This window comes from Hippocampus guttulatus, chromosome 3 (assembly GCF_054856545.1).
Source record: "Hippocampus guttulatus isolate MCC_2025c chromosome 3, RoL_Hgut_1.0, whole genome shotgun sequence".
Classification (NCBI taxonomy): Eukaryota; Metazoa; Chordata; class Actinopteri; order Syngnathiformes; family Syngnathidae; genus Hippocampus; species Hippocampus guttulatus.
Genome location: NC_141263.1, coordinates 15,462,719 through 15,487,790, shown reverse-complemented (window position 1 = coordinate 15,487,790; position 25,072 = coordinate 15,462,719). Strand labels below are relative to the sequence as shown.

Below are 25,072 nucleotides of genomic sequence, written 5' to 3'. Positions count from 1 at the left end.
CCCATCGACTTGGGACCAGTCCACAAGCTGCCGGTCGATCGCGATCTGATGTGCATTTTGGGCAGAAAACAAGTCAAATAACGAATGCATCTATTTATTCATGTGATTCAAGGAACAGCAGCACCAGAAAGAAAAATCATAACCAAAACACCTGACACAAATGTTATATTTCAAGTTCTAAGAACAGAAATGAATATTCCTGCTTTATCCCTTGGGATACATTGTATTTAAAGAAAATCCCTTTAAGTCCATACATGCAACCTTAAATATTGCTTTTGAGAAAATACATCCTGACTCGTCTGGCAGTAGTATTAAGTGTTTGCCACGGGAGCTCAGAACGACAAATGTCAAACTTTGGTTTATCTTGCACACGCTCTTATGGCTTCATACATTCTGTATCCCTTCAGAGAAACATTGGCAAACCCCAACCAGCCAACAGTTCTGTACATTGATTTAGTCCTGTGCTAAAACTGCCTAAATCTGATAGAATTTAGAGTCATTTCACACATTTCTTACCCAGTTTCAACATCAAAAGGTGCAAATCATCAAATGTCAATTCTGCATTGTAAACAGTCACTAGCCTGGACTTTGATTCATTGGCTGTGAACCATTGCACTTGTTCCTCAATGATTAACATTGACAATTCAAAATGTACAGATTGGTACTAAGCCATTAACCAAACTATTTCATTGTGAGGTTTTCCATACAAAGTCCCTTAGCGCTTGTAAACCTGTACATGGTCACAGGGTGAGCAGTTGTAGACTGACTGCAGTCACAATACTGCTTTAGCTGTAGATTAAAAGCATCAACAAAATAAACAGAGAACATGCAAAACATTACACATGAAGGATAAAGTGCCCGAGGTTGACTTGATAGTTTGGGCTGTCTGCACTTTACTCCTGGTTCTGTAGTATAGATGTGCAATCAGGTGGCGATTGGGGCTGATTAAATGAGAAACTGCTCAAGTCTTATTTAGTGCAGAACCATTTCCACAAGCCGGGACAGAAATGTTCCCCTTTAATTGGTGACATCCTGATAGATGGAATTGGTCGTGGTGACGCCAAAGATGAAGGCTCCAAGTGTAACCATGACGATACCAAAGGCCACCAGTCCATGCCAGCTGGGAATGAAAACACCAATCGGGCATCATTTTAGGGTTATTTAAGGCCACTCCTAATTACTGCTTTAAAAAAAAAAAAAAACTATCGAATCACATTTGTCATGGGTGCCCCACCTTATTATTCAAAATGACCACAAAGCTTAGCCTTTCAGTCCACTAGCTGAATGCTAAGGCTAAATTGCATCTATGTTGTGGTGCAATAACCCTTTACACTCACAGATTGAACACAGTCGAACACAATTTAACAGTTCGCTCAGCCCTGTATTCTTTATCCTCTGCAAAGAGCAACTAATATTCATGCCATATTGAGTTGAGATGTTTTATATTTAAGTGACGATACAGAATCATTACAGAGCTTTTACCTGGCCCAAAACAAAGGGTAGGGTGGGGTACCGTAATTGATCTGTAAGAGAAAAAGAGTCTTCCCAAACGTGGCGATTTCTTGGTGAAATAAGTTGATTTTTTTTTTTTTTTAAATATAAGATAATGGCAAGGGGAGTCAACAGTGCAAGACACAGAGGTAATTTAATCATGTGTGTTTGTGTACTAATGATATGAGTGAAAGATTGAAGCGCTCACCTGGCAGATCGTCTCTCTGTCTCCAACAGTTTGGCTTGGATTAAACACACACCTTTCAAATCAAACACAGATCGTCCGCAAACATGACTGTACGCTACTAAGCCACACAACAACTGCGCATAGACAAACAAGGAGGGGAAGATACCTGGAAAGATGAAAATAAAGCAGGCCGCCAATCCCCCTATGAGCGAGATGACGCGCCCGATATCCGGTGTGAAGAGCGCGAGTACGAGCGTGAGGACGAACCATAGGAGTGTCTGCACGATTCGCCGCTTCTGCTCGCGGCGCACGCACACCTCCACATGCTCGCCTTGCCAGCGCAACCACAGTCCCTCAATGACGGCCCTGCAAACACACGGTGAAACTGGAATGATTGTCAATAATCAACACAATGATGGATAAGTGCCTACTCGTGCTAGAGGTTCAGCAAAAACTGAACCTTAAAAACTAAAAGAGCCATTTTAATGGTTTACCAGAGAAATGAAACAAAAACATCTGGAGGTAGGACTGAATAGCTTTAAGATTTTTTTTTAATCTACCGTATTTTCCACACTATAAGGCACACCTAAAAGCATTCAATTTTCTCAAAACGCCAACAGTGCGCCTTATACTGTAATCCAATGCACCTTAGATATGGATCTGATTTCTTGGACGTAGTATTTTAAATGTTCTGTAAAACGCTTTGTTGTGAAGGCTCTATATAAATAAAGCTATATTATATTGTATTCCTTTAGCATAGCTTTATCTAGTGGATGCATAATCAACCGCAGCCACTTTTGTAGCGTCCATCCTATGAACCTTATAATGGTGCACCCGATATATGAAAACAGTTTTAAAATAGGCCATTCATTGAAGTTGCGCCTTATACTCCGATTTGCCTTATAATGTGGAAAATACGGTAATTGCAATCCCCCCCCCCCCTTAAAATGGACATTTCACAGGCAAATAATTTTGGCAAATCTTGTTGAAATATCCTCAAAATTCCCCATTTCATTCATCATGATCATTTTCATTTGATAGATTGAAAAACTTGATTTCAATGAAATTATATAATTGTTCTCATTTTTTAAAATAAAGGTGTGGTCTAAAATATCCACAACTCCAGAAAAAATGTAAGACCACTGCAAAATTAGCAATTTATACCAACAAATTATGATTGAGATGCAAAGAAACTGAAGTGTTGATGTCAACTTTTGTATGTCTAGAAAATTATTGTCTCTGAGCCTCTCTCTTCCAGAGGTACATATTACAACGTCTGTAAACGTAACGGAGAAGCATTAAGATAACCACAGTTTTTACCTCCCACAGAAATGCAAAATAGGGTATGAGGTGACCACGCAGATGACAATGAACGCTCTGGCGATGGCCACTGCGATGTCATTCGGAGGATATGACATCAGCACGTCCTGGCTGACATTGGAACCAAACGTCAGGAAGCCGCAGACACCTGATGAAATGGGAGAGGTATAAAAATGACACATCTCAGCGCCCTAACACTGAACATAGTGGTGAAATTACACCAAAAAAACTATACATTTAAAGGGGAGGTCAACACAAAAAAAGTATTGACAATAAATATGTTCTATGTGCCTCCATTAGTCTAAACACATCATTCGGATGAATATTGTGTTTGTGCAATACGAGTTTCGAGGCAAAATCCACTTTTTGTTTTTAACTAACTAACTCATATTCCACAAATGAATACCAATCAAACAAGTGGGGCTACACAGAACATAATGTAAAGATTTTTTTCAGTCTCACTTTTAATCAATTTCAAATGTGTAGAAAATGACATCAGTCACATATTGACAATGCTAATCATTACTGTTTACCATGTCAATAGTTATACGCCTCAACATGGTTAGAGCAAATAGTACCTGTCCCTGTGTAAACAAAAAGGCAGATAATCATGCTGAGTGTAACAACAAGCCCCCAGGGTTTGAGCGCTTTCTTGCTCATGCTGTTGAACACTGGTACGCAACTGACGTGGCACTGCGAAGAAAAAAATTCGGAGAATTTGCAGAAAGGCAGAACAGTTTGAGCTAAAATGACAACTAAATTAGTACCTGGAAGCCAAAGCATATGGTTGGCATCGCATTGAAAACTGCAGTCCAGGTGGAACTGGAACAAAGCAAATGTGTCAAAATAAATTAATAAATGAAATGGTAAAAAAAGGACACTTTTTTTAATGGGTTTTTACAGTATGCAGTACAGGAAAAGTCTGAATTTCGAGTTGCGTGCAGTCAGTTTAGTACCACGTCGTGACACTACACAACATGCCCTGGAGCGCTGACGTCAAGTTTTTTTCTTCTCTTTTCATCTCTCTCCATCCGTCCATTTTCTGATCTGCTTTATTCTCACAAGGGTCGCGGCGGGTGCTGGCGCCTATCCCAGCTGTCTGCGGGCAGCAGGCGGAGGACACCCTGAACCGGTCGCCAGCCAACCGCAGGGCACACAGAGTCGAACAACCATTTGTGCTCACACTCACACCTCGGGATAATTTAGAGTGTCCCATCAACCTGCCGTGCATGTTTTTGGAATGTGGGAGGAAACCGCAGCACCCGGAGAAAACCCACGCAGGTATGGGGGGAACATGCAAACTCCACACAGGGGGGCCGGAGCCAGAATCGAACCCTGCGCCTCCGTACTGTGAGGCCGATGCGCTAACCAGTCGACCACCAGACCACTTACATTATAATATATATTATATTTAGTTATTTTTTTCCCCTGCGAAATTTTCGTGGAAAATGTAGATTTAATGTTTATGAGCGTTCTGGGGAGGTTTGTGTATAAATAAATAAATAAAAAAGATTTAGACAGGTGGAACGCAGTTGAAGTGCACTTTAGTGAGTTAAAATGTGTTTCAAGCATGTGGAGTGGATAAAACCATTTAATTAATCAATTGTTTTTTTCTTTTTGAATAGTTTTTCTGGTCTGGAACAAATCCCCCTTCGCTAAACAGAGGTTGAGTTTAACAGTATTTTTTACCGATGATTAATATGAGCAAGGACTTGACCAGGAATGAAGCGTGTGACGCCCTCACCTGCTCGGAACAACCCCTGGCATGACCTCTGCATCAGGCCAGATGTATTTCACAATCACCACAATGGTAACGTACCAGGTACCCATCACACTCAGAGCACTGCAAAAAGGGAGATGGACACTGTTCAATAGATTCTCTCTCAGTAGAGAACCTCGCTTTGGCAAGGCTCTTTCAAGGATAAAGAACAGTCATTTTCATGCACACGAAATTGTGACGCTCCATAGATAATCTACCCGAGCATATGCTTTCATAGCCGCTTGACTCAGGAATTTAGGAAAACATTTTTCCAAAAAAAGAGAATCTCAAAACCTTTCCTCTAATGTTTTATTGGCATTTGTTATGGTTAGAAAAAAACAGGTTTTATGAAAAAGCTTCAAGTTTTCATGCAGACATCATGAGGAAAATATATGCTAAAATTTCTTTAGTTTCTTTAATGTTTTATTGTCAAGTATCTTAAGATTACGGAGTTTCAAATAAGTAAATAAAACGGGAACATTTTAAGCAATTTCAGCATAGTTTGGAAAATATTTTTCTGAAAGTTTTGAATCCTCCAATTCGCTTTTAAATTTAGGAAAACTTATTTTTTCAATTTAAAAAAACTATATTGTAGAATGTTTTATTGTTAAATATTATTAAACAAACCGATATTCTGAAAAATATTTTATGAGAAATGTTAGACAGTTTCTGGTTCTTTTGAAACCTCAAATAATTCCAAGATATTGTGCATCAATTCATTTTCATGCATGATTCATCGAGGAGCTTGTTAAAAAATATAAATAAAAAAATCACACAAAACTCATTTTTATTCTGAAATAATATATTTGTAAATCTTCTAAACTGCAGCGTATTGTTTTTTTTTAAACACGGAAAAATAGACAATTACAGAATATTTTGAAAAAAGAAAATCACAATTTTATCTGGCCACATCAAAATAAATAAATTTGGATCACCGTGGATAAACTAGCCAATAAATTGCATGATTCGGTGAGAAATAAAAGAAAACTATAAGATTGAGGATATTTTTCAATAACAAAATTGAAATTACAGTTACAGACTCAAGCAGAAGGTGATGTCCTTCCTCCACAATCGATTTAGTGAAAAGCATGTCATCTCTTTGACTGAGGTCATCAATTTATGACGTGCGATTTTTGTTGTGTGTTGTGCAATACCTGGCATATTTTTGGAAGCCAATCTCTTTTGGGATGGACAAAGGCAGAATGACCAAAACTGCAGTCAACGTGATGGTAAACTTGCGGTCGGTGTACCACAAGCCGCTAAAAGAGCCATCCTGAAATGCCACCGCAATCACTGTGACCCCCCCCCCCAAAAAAAAAAAAAAACATTTGTAAAGATTTACAGTATATCTGATGGATGAGTAGATTTTAAAAAAATCACACGGAGTACGAGAGCTACACAAGGCCAAAGTGTAAATTTCAGACCCGAGCGGGAGACAAATTTAGTCGCTGTCAGCATATTGGAACGACGCGGCACATGACACGGTCACATGAGGGGCACTTCTGTCATCCTGTGCACCCTTTGTCTTCACCAGCTAAAGCCCCATATTTTTGCTAGAGGTTATCAACACTGGTACACGGCACTTTTAAATTTGCATGTAATAAAATTAATACTAATATTGACTTTCCAGCTTGGGAACTACCGCATTATTATGGCCACCACTCCAGCAGCTCTACAAGTGTCTTGTTCACGAACGAGTACATAGTTTTGCCATACTAGTTACATGTAGTTGTAAGTACTACATGTGGAATAATGACACATTTCAATGTATGTACAAGTGTGCCCTCACTAGCATGCCGCTTCTGCCTACTAATGGAACAACCAGGGTATACAAGTACAACAATTGTCTCACTCATTATTTTGTCCACTACTAATGTTGCTTTTGGTCCGCTAATAAACAATTAAACCTAACTAAGTTGTACAATGAAAGATGTGTATCCAATATTGAATTAAAAACTGCTTTCCAGATTCGGAACATTAAAAAAATAATAATAATAATGATCCAATGTAAGGTCTATCCATGTATTAATACACTCTTCGGCCCCAATATTGGGTAGGTGCATATTTGTGAGGCAAAATTATGCTGCATTAGTTCAGTGGTTTTCAAAGTTTTGTGGTATGCAAAATAATGCCTGCCTATACAATTCAGTTAGATTTAACTCATAACTAGTACAATATTTTTACACTCAATTGTTGAGAACTGTTTTTTTTTTACTTTAACTTATAGGTAAAATTTGTGTTTATTTTGTACAACATATTTTTACTGAATCATTTATTTAACCACCCCCCGCCCCCCATTTACCGTAAATACATTGTTAAGATTAAGATATCCTTTATTTGTCCCGCAATGGGGAAATTACAGTCAGAATTCAGAAAGGAAAACACTGGGTAGGGAGAGGGAAAAAAAAAATTTTAATGTTCAAATTGTGTGAAATGTTACAGTGGCTTGATTACAATACGAAATGTATACCTTAGAAATAAATCAGAATCAGAATCATCAGAAACGTGATTTAAAAAAGCATCTCATTTTTGATGAACACTTGGGCCTACTCTATTTTAATGTTGGTCATGTATTTTTTTTAGGAGGTGTCAAAAGTTTGAAAACCACTGCACTAATTGACAACTGCGTGCCATTAGTAACACAAGTGAGATGATTCAATTCGACTAGTTAATAATAACTAGTAAACTGCATACTAGTATACTGTAACTGTATACTAGTAGCATACAGATGTCACCCAGCGATCAGTTTTGCCTCATTCGTAACTTATAGCAGTCATGGACCTTGAATTGAACCAGCTAATAGCAACGGCAAAGCAGGGCAGGCCTCAGTGACATAAGGACTGTTAACAGTAGCTTGGTAGACTTCACACATGCACTCGCCCATTTATCATCAATATGGAGGTATGTTTAGTCATGTGATCAGATCGGCTGTCACGTTTTCTGTTCGGACCAATTTGGGAATGTGCATTCATACCGCGAGAATCTTGACAAGATTTGTCAGAGCAGCCGATGCAGCAAGGGCAGGCGTGACAGTCCTCTGATAAACTAGCGAGCATACTCACAGAAATCCAGCTGGTCCCCAATGACGATGAGGAAAGCAATGCAAGTGCCAAAAGTGTACACGGCGATGGCGACCTCGCACAAGACTCCCGTGACTTTTCCGCAAGTGGCTCGCACCACCTCCTGATAGGTGCTCTCGTTACTGACCTGAGGGAAACCAAAGCAGCTGACGCGATGGAGTCAGCAATGTCAATTCGATTAACAAGATTTTAAGGCCAAACATGGAGACATGCCGTAGACGAACTAATGAAAAGCATCTAAGCCGCGGTGTTGTCACGCCTTAAATCACAGTTATTTGAACACAAATGGTGCAACAACACACGTGGACATATAATACAATGCTCACATGTGTATATTCTTTATCCTCTAAATAAGTGCTATTAAATATTGCTGGGCCCCAACTGATATGTTCTTTTTAAGCTAATATGCTGATGTGGCTCAAATGTAAGTAAATGTAACAAAGGAAACACTAAAACATCAGCTGAGTCAATATGCCATTTAGGAAGTGAAAGTCTGAGTGCACAGTGCTGATCCAAGCATTCTGCTACTACGACTACAACTTTTTGGAAAAAATTTAAAATCATGTACTTGCAGATGGAAGCACAAGAGAGAACGAGTGACTGAGATGACCAGAAAGACTACAGTGAATGAAAGGGCTTTAATCATACTAACCTGACAGCAGTAACCCAGAATCACCAGACCACTGATAATAAAGATCAGCATGAACTGAAAAATAAAGAAAGGCAGCCTCACATCCTAATTCATCGTTGCTTAATATTTTTGTGTTGTCAAATATCATCAAAGAATTTCAGCCAGACATTATAAATATATCTATTTTTTATTTGGGCACTCAATAAATTAGATTAAATATCGTAGTCTACTGACAATTCTTGAAAAGGAGCTCAATTCAAAAAGTGAAACTCAGTTTTATACAATTTTGAGTCAATGTCAACATAAAATGCCTTTCGGGTGTCACAATTTTGCCCCCCAAAAGTTTCGATTTTCCATTGAAAGTCATAGTTATTATATTAAGTAGCTGTTATGCGGTGAGAGATTGCTTATGGGTCAAGATTCCATCCTTTTCTTTGTTTTCAATGAGTTAACTGCAATTAGACAACGTGCTTTGTACAAGCAAACGGCAAAATAATCGAGCTTACTGACACACTGAAGAGTTTGGCCAATGTTAGCATTTTATGAACACACGCTGGACTTTTACTGGGCAATATGATTCAGTTAGCAAGCGGACTGTGTGGTCTTTAACAAATATATTTGGCATCTCAGAAAGTTTTTTTGTTGATATTTCACAATGACAGAAGTTGATATGATGATAAAAATAGAATACGGATGATAAAATGGACTCATCAAATAACTTGCAGTGAACGATAAAATGACGTAGAAACAATTTTTTAAATATTTGTACCATTTAGCCACTTATACACTGTAGTTAGCGGAGCAGCGTGTGGGATCAAAATCATGTATGTCCAATGAAGTTTGGGGGGGGGGTTATAAAATGAAGGAGAGACATTTTAAGAAATTGAACATTGGGCTGTGATGTGCGCAAATATATACATACATATATATATACATACACACATATATATATATATACACAATATATACTATATACAACAAGAACTCAAGCGTTTCATTATTCCGTCACATTTTCCAAGTGACTAAATGGTTCTGATGAGGACACCAAAGGCACTTTCAAGTGACGCTGACACAATCATCACACAGGAACTTTTTGAGACCACCAATTTCCTACCCAATTTCTGCATTTAAAATAAGGGTGATTGTTTCTTATTCAATATTCCAAAGTCTTGAGATGGTTAATTCGGAGTTTCTGTTATCTGGGAGCCCAGTTTTTTAATCAAAATGATAAATATACAATCGTGAATTATTTAACTGTGTGTGTAGTGAATCTGTGCAATATACGAGTTCAACTTTTTGTTTCGTACTACTGATATTGTCGTGTACCTGTATTAGGATTTATACGGATATAGAGTCTGAAGAAATTATTATTATTTTTTTTTATTTTATTTTTTGCAAATATTTGGTGTATTTCCACTCAAATCACAGCCCGAAAGACTATGAAGACGGTCACTGGAGAACCAAATAAACTTCATGTACGTCATTCATTTACAAAAATGGGGTTGCATGAAGTCATGAAAGGGAGCCGTGTTGTTGCCGCCTCACCATTTGAAGCATGACTCCAGCCGTGACGCCACCTGCCATATTGAAGGCTGCCGGAAAGTTGAGCAGACCGGCTCCCAAAGCTGCATTGACCACGATGAAGACCGCTCCCAACGATGACACGCTGCCACTCGGCCTCCTCTCCGACTCCATAAGCTGCGCCGAGTCCATGCTGGGACTCTGCAAGAGCCGCGCTCGCTCTCCCGAGTCATTGCTGCTAACTCCTCCCCAGTCGTCCATGTCAGTGTTAATGGCCATGAGCTAATTGGCAGGCGTACCACACAGCCAAATCTCAGACTATCTGAATCCAGCTTTTGAAGAATATGAATATTGATTGGGAGAGGATGGATAAATCTTGAATTTTTCCACAGGGTTTGGGAACTAGCCAATTTTGGGGTGTAATTAGTATTGGTTAGCAGGTGGATCCATTTGGTAATCTGGAATTCAATACAGTTTACAGTTAGACTCGGAGATCAACAAGTAAATAAACCAAAGCACAGTGACTGTAGGGATTACGTACAAATCTCTACAGTACAGCAGGGTTGTTTCATGGGTGCAAAATGTCACATTTTGAAGCAATGGCACACATTCATTTGATAAAAAAAAAACAAATTTAAAAAGTTTGAGACAATTTCATGTTCATAAAGTTGATTCATCCCTTCATTTCTTTTCCTTGTTAAGGTTGTGGGTATGCTGGAGTAATAACATAGTTATACACACAAAAAAAAGGTTGAAAGGCAAGGATATGTGGTCGTTTTAAATACACAAGGTGGCATTCTTTTTATTTTGCTTAGTTTGACAGTAAACATTAACTGGGAGTGGCAATATACAAATTGAAGTTTGTTTCCTTTTTTTTTCCACTAGCTGTAAGACTTTGCTGCCATACCTCAAGTCTAGTCCCAAGTCTAGGATGAAAAATTGGTCCAACATACTGTACATTTCTTTGATATTTGGTTAAGCAATAGTAGTTAAATTAAGACGAATAAAATTAAAACTGAAAGATAGTTTTTCTCTTATTTTGCATACACAAAAAAACAAGGGTCTGTACTACAGATCAGAATTTGAATTTAACTGAAAAAAAACGTATTAGGTATTTTGGCAATTTTTCATTTTCTGCAAATAAATAAATGTTCGAAATGACGTGGATTTAGGACTTCTGCAGTAGTAAACAGAGTAACCTGTTTATAGTAGGAAACAAAATAAAACTAAGGATGCTAAATAGAACAGTACCAGTAATGGCTTATATTTCACAATGTTTTTTGTTTGTTTGTTTTTTAAGGAACAATCCAGTTAGTGTGATACGCACACACCAACATGCACATTTCTTCTGCTAGCACAGCTCTCCTGCAGGCAGAGACAGAGCAATGGGTTTGTCTTCCTAGCTTGTTTGGAGGGAGAAGAAAGCCTAAATAAGTCTGCCTTGCCTGATATAAAGAAGCCTCCTTGCTAAATGGCATCGTAAAAGGGTTGAGAGAGCCTGAGAGTGCGACAGACAGGTTTGGCGATTGTAAAAACGTCCAAGCGACATAACTTCAAACAGAAGTTTAAGGAGTGTAAATTATTTGGTGACAAGCGAGCTTGTTCCCCACTGCATTTAACGAGGTCACACCACTCGTGTCATTTCGAGAGAAGTCACACATGTGCTCAACAAATATGTGACTGCGCGGACTTGTCATTTTACCCCACACAATCCTACACGTACCGATGTAAAAGTATTGTTTAACATTAGATAAATAAATTTTATTTTAAAAAAGGGAAATCCGTCATTCGATGGTAATGCTTACATGGGCCATTCAACCAAATTGGTGCCATTTATGTTAAATGCTCTTGAAAACACTTTATTTTTAGTTTATTTTGAGAGTACAGTAGTCCCTCGTTCATTTTCATAGAAACAACTGACGGTTTTTAGAAATATTGCACAGAACCTTTGGTCAACATTGGAGGTTTTGTCATGGAGAAAATTTGACAAGCTGTACAGCGATGAAACGCGGAGGTTGTTGACATTAGGTTTCAGTCCTTTAGCCAATCAGGATGCAGAATACAACGCACTATTAAAAAACTGCATGAAAAAACCGTGATACAGCGATGCTGCGGTGAAAGTTGAAACGTGTTATAGCGAGGGATTACTGTTTTACAAATTGCATTTGGCACTGATTTGGTGGAATGGTCAAAACATGAAACATACATGTATGTGCATGTCTATATGAACGTGAGAAAAATCGGATGCACGCTCTTTTTTTCTTAATGCATTGCCGCGGTGTTGGATCGGGACTCGGTATCAGCAGTTACCTAAAACTTGGACTCAAAATAGCGTGATCGGGACATTCCTAAATAAAACAAAAATGCTCATTTTGCTCAAATATTAATTTATACATTGTAAAATAAATCTTATGAATGGTCGAATTAATCTGATAAACTGTTCGTTTTTTGCAGATTTCTTCATTGTTCCCCAGATATATTTTATTTAACAAGCATAAGAGTAAGATAATAAAACAAACTGACAAAAACGATAAATGTTACCTCCATAAACTAGTGGATATCCAGTCAGTGATGTTTGCAGAGTCTGTAGAGGACAAGCGAAGGGTTAGACTGAGGACCTCAAATCAATCTATACTGTTTGCATCGAAAAAGAAACTCCTGCGTTCGTGGCATTAAATGGAGGTTATGAGTGATTCAACCAGGCTGACGTAATTGATTAGACGTAAATTTGTCGAATAAGGTTAACAAACACAATGCATGACTGTCAGTGCACTCAATCTTTTGTTTCTCAAAACCACTCGTCTCGTATTAGCGAACCTAGCTACCTTGTTGACTTTACGTTCATTCACCTAGAAAAACCCCCACCTAAAACAATAGTTGTCTGCGCTAATTGTCACAATCGCCAGCGGCGTGTCAATGACAGATTAAGGGGAAAATATGAAAGAAAACCTTCGATCATCCAGGTGTCTCTGCTGCAACTGCTGCATCTTACTTGGCAAATAGACTGTGGGGTACCTTCATAAAGAATTGAGGAGCACGTGATGCTTGGTCACGTGACCAGGGATTGTGGGAAATGTAGTAAAGTATTTTATATCACTTCGATCCCTTTATCCACCCCAACTCCGACTTCTTGTGCCACTTTTGGCTTTCTCGTACGCAATTTAAACTTAAGTAAAAACTATGGAAAGTCGTTCAAGATTTTATTAAGGTCTATGTCATAGAACGCTCTTTGCCCTCACTAGTAAGACAATAAAGCACACAAGGATGATGTGTGGGTCTTACTAGTAATGTTTTCTTCAACTACGAGTGGCATTTCTGGCCTACTAGGAAGCAATTTAAACCTTAGGAAACTCTGGAAAGCTTTATATACAAATAACAAAATAATACAATGTAATAATTTTACTGTGATACTGGAGGTTTTACAATGAAAAAAAAAAGTTATATATAATTGTTATATTTAATGAGAACACTAACACGATGTCCTTATCATCTCTATAATACTTTTATTAAAGGAAATGGATGCAATGTTTAAAAAACGTTGTTTTAAATCACCAATTTTGTGGATACCCTGTACAGTATTTTACTTAAAATATTACAGAAATTGCATGTTGGTGTCTACTGAGCAACAGAAACTATGATTACAGTATCGGATTGTTTCCTGCCCGCTATATTGCATAACACTGCTGATCAAATTTATAACCACATGTCAGCTGTATAAAACAACTGGGCTTTTAAAGATGTAATACGGTATTGCAGTAACCGGTATTTGATCACATTTCATAGTAGTACAGAAAACAAAACAATCACAGAAGCAGACGTATTCTGTAATGATTTATTGTATTTCTGTAATGCACATGACTGATCTTTTAATATGCAGAATACAGAGGCAAATGGTAACGTTTGACATTCGAACACCCTCAGTGGTCATCATGTCTTATGAATAGACTGACACTTCACCTTTTACAACCCAAACTCTGACAACTGTACCAATACTTGATGTAAAACCCTATTTTGGAAAAACGAAAATAAACCACCTTTGTAGTTTAAAAAAAAAAAAAAATCCTCTACCAACTCTATTTTGACTCGCATGACTGTTGTGAGGACAACCTGACACAACTGACTGAGAACCTGCTGCTCAGCAACTGATGACACTCAAAGTTACTACAGTATTTGAATAAAGACGTAAAAGAAGAGTGATACTACAAAAAACTACTGAATGACTGATTAGGTCAGGTGAAGAACTAATCAGGCAAAAGATAATTTTCTTACCAATGACAAAGAGCATCAGGATAATCCTGAAAGTCTCAGTGCTTCAGTTTGAATGAAGTCATAAAGTGCTGTAAAAACCAACAAAAATGCACGTTTTCCCAAAGCCAGACATTTGTTCACTTGTACTTGAAACCACTGTCTAAATATTACCCTGATGGTTAAACATTGAGTGAGTCAAAAGCAAAAGAACAGCAGATGGGTTTGTTCCACACAATAAATAAGACAAGATTACAATAGATATCTCAGTCAGCTCAAAGTGACTACATTGAACAATTTAGCAGGGGAAACTGTGGTTGAGTGACATTGTTTTGAAACAAAAACAAACAAAATAAAGTGAACTATTTTAACCGCAACGAGTTGGACAGTAGACCGATGACGTCCAAGAAAAATTTCGAACTGGGTACTAGAAATGAATAGAGGAGACAAGTGACGTGTCAAATCTTTTCAACTCTGCCCCATGGCTCTTGTTGCTCTACCAGCGGGATCCGCTCTACTTTGAAACGGCGTGGATGGCCTCGGCCAGGTATTCCACATTCCCGGAGGACACGCCAGCCATGGAGATTCTGCCATCCTTGGTCATGTACACCGAATACTCTTTCGTTATGCGTTCCACCTGGAAAAGAACATTTGCAGTGGTGATGCATTATGGAAAGTACAACAGTAGGTCATGATGAACACCTGCTTTATGCATCTATAAGATGCATAATGAAGCTTTCTGCTTGGCTCTCGACGAAGGCGGACGCTTTTTTGCTCAGCTCCTGCCCTCACCCCCACCCTCTCCTTGCTCGCCACTTAGTCTTTGTCTAACTTTTCCTAGCCTCCTACCGTATTTTCATCCGAAGAACTAACCATGGAATTAGTTGGCTGACGAAAAGAGCAGGCAGTGGGGAGCCTGCTTGCCCCCCGGGGACATTTGCTGCCGGATACGCCCTTGATCCATGGAGAAAGTGGAGAATGGCGTGCCCGTCAATACTGTCCGTTGAGGATGTGGAAGACATCTACATTATCGGCCTTTTGATAACAGGTATGCTGCTGTTTGGTGTTGGCAGCTTTCTGTTCTATCGCAAAATTCAACCGACGGGAGCGGCTTTATTGGAAGGGAAGAAGCTGCCGGTCACTCTGGATGGCTTGCCGCAAGTGTCCAACACTCAGACTCAAGCGGTGACTGAGCTCAACCGCAATTTGATGCGGTTTTGGAGCGACTCCGTACGATCGACCTGTCCACGCATACACATACACAACTGGACAACCACACGCGCATACACATCCTTATTATCACCGTCTTCATCGCTCCGATTCTTTTTCCCCCATGACGTGGTTCGATCTGCAGAGCGCTCGTGTTGTCCGTGCAGCTGGTCAGGACGGCCGCGTCGCGGTCACCCCTCTCCTCCCCCCCTTCCCATTCATCCTCCCCCTTATTACATGTTATGTCTTGTGACTTGTTGTAACTGTCATATGCTTATTTATGTGCTAGGGTCTTTTTTTATCCTGGACTTAAATTATCCTCAGAAGAGGATAGTTCGAGCGTGGTTTTTTTTCCCTCTCCCTACCCAGCGTTTTCCTTTCTGAATTCTGACTGTAATTTCCCCATTGCGGGACAAATAAAGGGATATCTTATCTTATCTTGTAACAACAAGGTCAAATTCGATTAGGACTAAATTAATGAATGTGTAAAATATTAAATTAATAAAATATAAAATATGAACTTAACTTTTATTTCTTAATGTGAAGTATAAAAATAAAAATGGGAGTCACTGTAGTATTTATACACCCATTATCTAAATGTATTAAAATGACTAATTTAATGAACTACAGTCCAACATTTAGCAATGTTACATTTCTACTCCCATCATTGATTAATACTAGGGTTGAATGATTTCGAAAACGAATGTAACGGATTTTTTTTCTTCAGGTTTGCGATTTAATTTGATACCATACATTTTGAATCAAAACCACAATAAACAGGTCACCCTAACAGCACTGGGCAGCTCCTTCAGCAGGGATTGATACACCCGCGCTGCAAGAAGTAGAGGTACCGCCACGCGTTCCTGCCGACTGCTGTCAGGCTATTGAATAGAGGGTCCTGAAAACCTGGACTCACCCCCACTCACCCATTTTTAATATGCTTATATTTATATTTATATACTTTTTGTCTTTCTCCCCTTCATAATTTTGCTCCTGTAAATTGGGAATTTCTCCATTGTGAGACAAATAAAGGGTTTCTTATCTTATGACTCAGAGTTCAGTCTCAAGCCATTTTCATACATGTAATTTCTTCAATTGCAGTCTTCCATAATGGTGACAAATAATGCTTTTGAGAGAAAGATGAGCTTGTGGACCTCTTAATTTCATTGTTAGTTTTTTTGGGACGCCATCAACTTTTATAATCAAATGCCCGTCTGAACTCGTTTGTGTACCTGTTCCGGTTTCAGGCCTGTGAAACAGAACATGCCGATCTGGTCAATGACATGCTGCCAGTTGTGGGTGGAACCATTCTTTTTCAAGCCAGCCGCCAGCTGTTCTCTCATCTTGATGATGCGATTGGCCATCCCATGGACCTCCTCCAGCCTGCCACACAGATTGATGACAGCAATCAGCTGTGGCGCTCGCATTGAAGAAACACAATCAAAGACTTGTGGCATATGATTTCTGCACGATGACTTAACTACTTTTACCAAAGAGCACGCAGATCTGGCGAGTTGAGAATAGTGGCGGCGATTCTTGCTCCGTTCATTGGCGGGTTGGAATAAATGGGCCTGATGAGGATCTTGAGCTGAGACTCCACCCTCTTCGCCTCTTCGCTGTCCTTACACACCACAGTGAAGCCTCCCACACGTTCGCCTGGCAACACAAAAACACCACCGCAAGATCAACTTGTTTCAGCATGTCAGCCTCGTTTTGAAGGAACACTTGCGGGCACTTCAGCATTCTTACAAAGTAATGGGCATGCAAAGGGATTTAGCATGTTTTGTTACTACGAGCATCGATGGTAACATCAGGGTCGAGGGAAGTGCTTTTATAAACTTCACATTGAATGTTATATTGCCATACCTGTTCACCACAGTGGCTTGAAAATAACACCACAAAAAATGGAAAGAGACCATAAAAAACTCTTATTGCTACTTTGAGATGGAATACATTTTTGATTCTAACTATCTTCTGTGAATAGATTTAACCACTAGGAGGTGATAAGACTAAGATAGATCTTAAAAATCACCCATTGTCCTATACAGTAGTATATTGTTTTCTGGTGAATGTGAAGTCTGATGAATGAAAAATTAATTCCACCACTTCCATACAACTTAAACAACCTTGCTGTTGTGTGACGTTGATGACAGGTCCAATTGTCATACTTAGGTTGTGCCGACACGTTGCTTATGTAGAGGAAAAGCAGAGGTAACTGAGGACAGCATGTGGACGTTAAAGTGGGAAGGGTGAGCCTGAAAGAGGACGCGAAAGGCATGCCCCCAGTAGGTGCCGGTACGTGCATTGTCCAAAACAACATCCCGAGAATGGCACCTACGAAGGACAGTTTAAACTGCAAGCTATCAGTTATGTGGAGGACCAAGGGAATCGAGCGAGAGAATTCAAGCTCAACTAATCTATGATGCTTGGTGCTTTTGTTTAATGAACCGGCGTCATCTATCCAAATGGGCAAGGACGACCGTGGCGCTGCAACATCCGGTGGATTACAAGGAAAAGGTGGCCAACTCCTACTGCAGTAAAAAGTGTAATGTTCTGCATAAAGAAATTGTCCATCAATGGCTTAAGTAAACACTATTGTGAAAAAAAAAAGATTGACACTGACCATAGAGACCCATGTTCTTAGCAAAGGACTGGGACAGCACAATGTTGTGGCCCTGCTCAATAAAGTAGCGCACTGCCCAGGCATCGCGATCAATGTCTCCACTTGCAAAGCCCTGGTAGGCCATGTCGAAGAACGCCAGCAGGTTGCGCTTCTGTAAGGTGAATAAGAAAAAGGGGGGGGGGGGGGGGTGATAGATAGGAGAGGAGCCAATCAAAGTGAACAGTGTGGTAATCTACACTGCCATTGGAACAATCACAAATTCTGATTGCGTGACGTGCGTGGCAGAAAAGACAAACCTTCACAATGTCAGCTATCTCCTTCCACTGTTCAGGCTTGGGGTCCACACCGGTGGGATTATGGGCACAGGCATGCAACAAGATCACACTCTGCTCTGGGATTTTCTGTGGAAAAACAATCAACCAATGAAGATTACTTGCACTTTAAAGAGGTCATGCACCTTATCACTCCTCCCTGGTCACTTTTTAATCTTAAAATCTTGCATCTTGATTTCCAAATGTTTAAATTCCTACCAAAAATGGTCCACACATTCAAGGGAAAAAAAAGAAAAACGACCAAACTGAGAATCCACCGATACCACTTTTTTTTTTAAGACTGAGTATTCGCCAACAAAGATTACAGATACTTCAGAACACAATTATGACTTGCAGTTGTGATGAGAACATGTTTGATTTCATCAAACCCAGTTGAGAACATAAAAATGTTCTCGAACAGTGCACTGAAGAGTCTTGCCATGTATGTCACTTAAATGTAATCTGTAACAAGGCATTTCAGTTATGCAGTGTCAGACGGAACACTCGGGGAACTGCAGTAAACAAAAGACGGACAAAAAAAAGAGAGGGAGAAGAATGTGGAGTTTGGTGGCTATACAACTCGGATCATGGATGCCAAGTTACCTCTCTGCGTTAACTACAAAATACAAATGCTTGATGACTTTTTGAGAGTGCCACAAATTACATTTGACAGGACAACCGAAGTGCTACTTTCTCACACCATCGCTGACTTCTCTTTACTCAATGTGTCACTCTACAGAGGCTTTGTGACGCAGGCGCCGCTGCCTTGGACGGAGATGAGCAGTGCTACCAAAGCCATGAGCCCATCTTAGCGCCGGAGATCATTTGTAGGCAGATAACAGAATGCTGCTTATGTGTTTGGCTTAAAAGCCTCTCCACACGGTTGACTGCACCTACCCCGAAGTTACATGTCAGGCTAGTAAAGTGGTATCAGTGGATTAGTATCGAAGCACTGTTTTGGATATGACTAGAAATGTATGGTACCGGCATTTTATTTCACAACAACATTAAGAAGGAAAAAAAAGTCAGTTAGTAGTGTCACATAACACGATCCACTTTCAAAATGTTCCTCTCATAAAGCCCACCCAAGCGACTTTTCGTGTCTTACAGAGATGTCCTCCAGAGCGCCGTTGAAATCAAAGCCACATGTGGATGGGTCATAGTAGCGGTATGCTTTGAGCTGCATTCCAGCGTCTCTGAAGATGGGTGTGTGGTTACCCCAAGAGGGTTTGGGCAAGTACACGTCACGAGGACCTCCATGGAACCGAGACTGGACCAAGAAAAAAGAAACAAGTGAGAAAATCCACTCTTGCCTTCCTGTTCATTTGGACCGATAGACCTACTACACCGTACAAGAGTGTATTACCAAAAAGTTAGCTCCAATACGCAGCGATCCAGTTCCAGAGATGGTCTGTACAGTGATGTTCTGTTGGGAGACCACTAGTTTGCAACTTGAAACATCTCAATGGTGAATTTGTGCACCAACACCAACTTACCCTGCCACTCTTCAAGACCTCATTGTCAGCTCCAAGAGCAAGTTGGGCACAAGCCTTGCTAAATTCCCCTAAACCGCCAATGGGAAGATATTCCTTGTCCAGCTGTTTCGCTGCAATCAAGGCCTCTGCCTGGAAAACATGCCCGGGTGGGGGTTACATTCACAAATACAAAACATTGAAACTTCACTCGTGATAACAAGGCAGTGCCGTGTGTTTGGGTGCAGTCTTACCTTACGAACACAGCTGAGGACGAAGGGCTTGCCCTGATCATCCCTGTAAGCTCCCACCCCTAGGTTCATCTTCTTCGGGTTGGTGTCCTTCTTGAAGGCTTCCGTCACCCCCAGGATGGGATCAGGCGGGCCCATCTGCACTCCACCCCACCATGAACTGCTCAGGCACAGGACAAAATATCTATTATGAACAGGAGCACTAATGCAAGCATACAAAGTCCAACCGTAAGTATTTGAGGGCCTTAAGTCACACGGGCCATGCTAATGTAGTAAGTGCGGCCTGTGATGCTTGAGATTAACAAATCAGGGGAACCGAGGAGACCGCGCTTACGTAGAAGCACATGAACATCATGTGAGTGACAGGCACAAGAATTTCAGAAATATTACGCTTTTTTTATCCTGAAAAGTTAGAGTAAAATGGTACTGAAGTGAAATAAAAGTCAACTTTTTCAAAACCACAGCATTAGGTATGTATCGACATGAATATTTTTTTTCAAAAGAAATAGGTGCAGTTCTGTTAAGATGGCTGAGGCTAACATTGGTCTCAAGTTTCTTCCGCTTTGTAAACCCTCTAACGTTGCAGCTAAAATTAGAATTGAAATCTCTGCAAAGGGCAGTTCAAGCATATCCTCATAACAATAAATTAGCAAAATAATAATGTGGAAGAATGTAATTGTAAGCTAAATCCCTGTCAAAGCCTGAGTACATAATCAATTTCAAACTCTATTAACTACATAAAAAAAGCACTTGTCTTTTCAGCTTTTAAATATTTTGTCAGGGCTTTCTCAATAGCATTCATGAGAATCCAGAAAGGATAATAACTAAAATTTTAAGTGATGCATTATAGTTTACATACACATAGAACCTTTGCACACTTGAACCCTGGCTTATAAACACACAAGTTATCAGGGATCAATAGCACAAAGGCCACCCTGCGGTCCTTTCTCTTGCTACAAACATCTACAAAAAATAAAAATAATAATCACACGTCTGAGATCTACTGCAAAGCAAGATCATCTTTCTAAGCATTTAAACTAAATTAAGTAGAACAATATTAAAGCTGGAGAAAATACACCCACAGAAACCAGCAGAGTCCTGAGTAATGTAAAATTGTAAATTCCAAGGTTATTTTAGTGAACGAAACCTAATAAACTAACTAAAACTGTCTTTGAAAGAAAAAAAACATTTTTGGGAAGGAAATAAAACTAAAATGCTTTTTTTTTTTTTTAAATACACTGAAACAACATTTTGTATTTACAAAACTAACTATAAATATAGCAAAAATTTCACTTGTTTTTGTCTTCAGAAATTAATACATGAGCCTTTGTGGTGGAATTTAAATGTATTTATTTTGGTATAAACCAGAAGAAGGACATTGGAACAGTTGTCTGAGAGTTGTGGTCCTTTCAATAATGTGTGTCAAACAAAAAAATTATCATTGAGCAGCAACCAATAAAAAAAGTGTCCCCACATGACGTCGCTCCTTGGCAACAGCTTTGCATGTTTGACTCTTAGCTGGAATGCCTCCTCTGCTTTTGCCATTTAACTCAGTCTTAAACAGTGCTTTTCTTTTTTGGTTCATACATGAAAAAAAATATAGACAGTATATATGAAGTTGTGGTGATTTTAACAGGAGAAGCACTATTATGTACTGCACTGATCGATAGTCTGTGGACTGTTATATCGTAATTGATTTTTGTTTTGTGGATGGACAGCTTTTAAAATTATATTTTTGTTGAATTTTTAATACACAATTGTTCAAAATGAAAAGTAATACTAAAACTAATAAAAAACGAAACTACTAAGCATTAAAAGGAAATGAAATAAACGAACATCCTGAAAAACAAATTAAACTAAACTCTAAACGAAAAAAATAGCTATAATGGAAATTCCAAAATTAAAGAAACCTAGTATATTCAGAGAAGAAATATTGTATAAACAAAACCCATTTTATGTATACAATAAATACGTGACTATATATATATATATATATACACACACACGTAACCCACTATGATTACATTTGCACGAGAAAAAAATCCGCAAATGCGCCACTTGCGTGAACAACGCATCGACAATTAAACCAATCAACAACGGAAAGAGACCCACAACAGCCAATCAGCGCCCGCGAATTTGCCGACAAGGAGTTTCGCTCAAAATAAAATCAAAAAATTTGTCTTCACTAAAATACATTTTTAAAAGACGCCATGTTTAAGACTTTTGAGCAACTAAACACATCAGATTGGAACAAGTCATGTTAGCATTTTTATTTGCATTTTGCACTAAAACATCTTCATGCAGACATTTTAGCTAAAACCCTAATCCATGCATACAAGCTTTACAGGAAGTGGCATTGATTTATGAATGTATTCAAAAACATTGCTGATTTTAAATACCAAATTGGCACAACAGGTGTCATTCGGGCTCGTGTAGAAAGACGCCAAAAGCGCCTGGCGCAAACAAGGAAACGCTTCCTCTGCCAAGGCCTGCTGTCAACCAATGACCCCTGATTGCGCTTGCTAGCCAGTTTGTGCGGCTAACATTAGCTCCTCGGGGTAAGCAAGCTTCTGTCAATGTGACTAAGTATATTGTATTCAACTGCAGGCAAACAGGCTAGCATGAGCGACAACTACTTCTGTGGCTAAAACATAAAATATACGACTGTAGTTAGTATTCTAACACAATATCGCTTTTTACCTGTTTCGGGCGGACATAACCCCAAGTGACGGAGTCATGTTTCCAAAACACACGAACAATTTGTTGGACTTCAGCAGGGCCATTTCTGCGTGCCTGGTGGGGTCAAGTCTGGGAGGATGTGGACGGATGAAGGGCAGTCACGGCCACGATGAGAAGCTCCGAGGACGTAATGACGCCACGATGACGTAAGGACGCCGGATGTTGTTGGTCACGTGGCAAGTACGCTCTTGAAATACTGTAATGTGATTTGATGAATGAAGGGACCTAATTATTATAGCATATTTTAGTGTGCGCACTAACAGCATCAACTATGTATACCAGCCACTGCAATCCATTTTAATATTATGATATTTTCTGTACGGTAAAAATGAAAAAGTAACGTTCTTTGCCTCATTTTTATATAGTGACAGGATTTGTCCACTAGATGTCGCAATCCAACACACTAATACAGCAGTGATTGTTGATCAGTGCCGCCTCAAAAAATGCTCTCCAAATACAGTACCACCATCTTGTTCAATATTAAAATATACACTTACACCTCGGGACAATTTAAAGTGTTCCATTAACCTGTCATGCATGTTTTTGGAATGTGGGAGGAAACCAGAGTACGGCACGGGAATATGCAACCCCCACAGGGGAAGGAATCGAACCCTACACCTTTGCACTGTGAGATTAAGGGAAATATTGTCGTTACACCTTGGATGGCACGCTGATGTTGATGGTTTGAACTCAATTTTTTACCTGTTTTTCCCAGGAATTTGGAAGTGACCTCCACATTGTTCCTATTTGAGGCTTCTGGCCCTCCTGACCAGCGACTGGTCAGGAGGGCCAGTTCTGTCCTGGGCTGCTCCCTGGACACTCTGGAGGAGGTGGGCAACAGGAGGATGCTCGCTAAACTAAAAGCAATGATGGACAGTCCCTCCCACCCCTTCCAGCCCGCCCTGACAGCACTGGGTAGCTCCTTCAGCCGGAGACTGTTCCACCCGTGCTGCAAGAAGGAGAGATACCGCCGCTCATTCCTACCGACTGCTGAAAACCCGTGACCATTGTAAATAGCACAGCCACCTTATGCTGTGTTTTCTATGCTATTGCTAATTTATTATATTTATTCTACAAATATATTGCTAATGCTATATTTTATATTGCATTTTATTGAACTGTGTACAGTTCTTTCTGAAACATTTATTTTGTGCAATGAAACACTTTGTTTTTTTCTCTCCCCCGCCCCCCCAATTTTGCTGCTGTAGACTGCAAATTTCCCCAGTGTGGGACAAATAAAGGTTATCTTATCTCATCTTATATTATGTGGTAGAGCAGCACAATCTTGAGGCTGTGAGCTTTTGCAGTTTAAACTATGACACAAACAGCACCGTGTTTTGAGGTGGTTAGTTTTTTTAAAGTTGTTCCAGACTGAGTTAAAGTCTGCAGCTGAGGTCTGCAGTGTGGGATCATGCAAAGGTCACTGTTTTATTTTGTTCACTACTCAGGCCAACAGGAGAGCACAGATGTTGTCCTCCCTTTTCCCCTCCCACATTCAGACAACTGCAAATACCTTCAATGCATCCAGAAGATTTATTCTCTAAAATCCTGACACTAAGTATTTTCTGGCTAGCCTTTTAAGCCTACAGAATTTGAATGTACACTACCTCATATTACTTGGCTGTGTGTAAGCTTAGTCAACATTAATATGAACAGAAACTTTGATCAAAGGTACTTATGTTCCAAATGTGTTCCCCTAAAACCACAAATTGGGAATACGTTTTGAAGAAATTTGATCTTTTGAAGCAGGGCTGAAAAAATGACGGTGCTGCAAAAAGAAATGAGGACAAAGTGATAAAAAGGGAAGGGGTACGAACTAATGCCAGGGGATGTTTCTCAACTTGTGCATGCTTGTGTGTGTGGGTGTGTTGCTAAAAGCCATGACTTAGCATTATCTTTAGAAAGATGATTGATTTCGGCACCAACACTCGGATTAAGACGTAATAAATGCAGCTTCTCTCCTGACAACGATGCCTGTGATATTTTTCCAAGTGCAGAGTATACCTAATGGTTGCAGTGACAGCATACAGCTTTGACAATGTACTGATGTTGTTTTTAAACCAATACAACCCAATTGCACTAGTAGTCTTGTAGTAGCACTTGGGTCTCTGATTTATTTATTTTTCCTCCTAATTAGAGTTTGTGAAGTGCAACATCACACCTTTTTTCATTTCAGCGCAGGGATATTGGTTGTCAGTTGCGTACGTGTTCTTCTTACATTTGTTGCCAGCTA

The 25,072-nt window shown here is 39.6% G+C and overlaps 2 protein-coding genes and 1 long non-coding RNA gene across 4 annotated transcripts; 1 reads left to right on the top strand and 2 right to left on the bottom strand.

Annotated features, from left to right (window-relative positions):
* Positions 1-80: 80 nt before the first annotated feature.
* slc38a7 (solute carrier family 38 member 7) lies at positions 81-13,043 on the bottom strand. 2 transcript variants are annotated; one of them, XM_086107036.1, is made up of 13 exons: positions 12,939-13,043; positions 12,531-12,573; positions 10,014-10,447; positions 8,490-8,543; positions 7,820-7,964; positions 5,912-6,050; positions 4,743-4,841; positions 3,766-3,820; positions 3,577-3,691; positions 2,999-3,146; positions 1,845-2,044; positions 1,700-1,751; positions 81-1,120 (listed from the first exon to the last, which is right to left on the bottom strand). In XM_086107036.1, the coding sequence occupies exons 3-13, from the start codon at positions 10,266-10,268 to the stop codon at positions 1,018-1,020; spliced, it is 1,365 nt and encodes a 454-aa protein (XP_085963162.1). In that variant the 5' UTR covers positions 10,269-10,447; positions 12,531-12,573; positions 12,939-13,043; the 3' UTR covers positions 81-1,017. The 2 variants fall into 2 exon arrangements, with proteins under 2 accessions (XP_085963162.1, XP_085963163.1); XM_086107037.1 differs by having other exon boundaries at positions 12,855-12,951.
* On the top strand, positions 3,035-8,577 carry LOC147207633 (uncharacterized). The gene is made up of 3 exons (XR_015100448.1): positions 3,035-3,163; positions 4,064-4,820; positions 8,412-8,577. It is a non-coding gene; the product is annotated as an uncharacterized LOC147207633 (long non-coding RNA).
* Positions 13,044-13,807: 764 nt separating the features above from the next.
* LOC147207631 (aspartate aminotransferase, mitochondrial-like) lies at positions 13,808-22,969 on the bottom strand. The gene is made up of 10 exons (XM_086107035.1): positions 22,801-22,969; positions 20,104-20,260; positions 19,874-20,002; positions 19,744-19,803; positions 19,486-19,647; positions 18,363-18,467; positions 18,067-18,217; positions 16,934-17,099; positions 16,676-16,826; positions 13,808-14,871 (listed from the first exon to the last, which is right to left on the bottom strand). Exons 1-10 carry the CDS (start codon positions 22,881-22,883, stop codon positions 14,749-14,751), a joined length of 1,287 nt encoding a protein of 428 aa, XP_085963161.1. The 5' UTR covers positions 22,884-22,969; the 3' UTR covers positions 13,808-14,748.
* Positions 22,970-25,072: the final 2,103 nt, after the last annotated feature.

Excerpts from the sequence above, each read along its gene's own strand:
- slc38a7 (XM_086107036.1), bottom strand. The coding sequence starts at position 10,268 with ATGGCCATTAACACTGACATGGACGACTGGGGAGGAGTTAGCAGCAAT. Across the intron at positions 3,821-4,742 it reads CCAGGGGTTGTTCCGAGCAG|TTCCACCTGGACTGCAGTTT; the intron begins GTGAGGGCGTCA and ends GCTTTGTTCCAG. Across the intron at positions 3,692-3,765 it reads CCATATGCTTTGGCTTCCAG|TGCCACGTCAGTTGCGTACC; the intron begins GTACTAATTTAG and ends TTTTCTTCGCAG.
- LOC147207631 (XM_086107035.1), bottom strand. The coding sequence starts at position 22,883 with ATGGCCCTGCTGAAGTCCAACAAATTGTTCGTGTGTTTTGGAAACATG. Across the intron at positions 18,468-19,485 it reads GCGCTCTGGAGGACATCTCT|AAAATCCCAGAGCAGAGTGT; the intron begins GTAAGACACGAA and ends GTTTTTCCACAG. Across the intron at positions 16,827-16,933 it reads CCAGATCTGCGTGCTCTTTG|GCTGGAGGAGGTCCATGGGA; the intron begins GTAAAAGTAGTT and ends TCTGTGTGGCAG.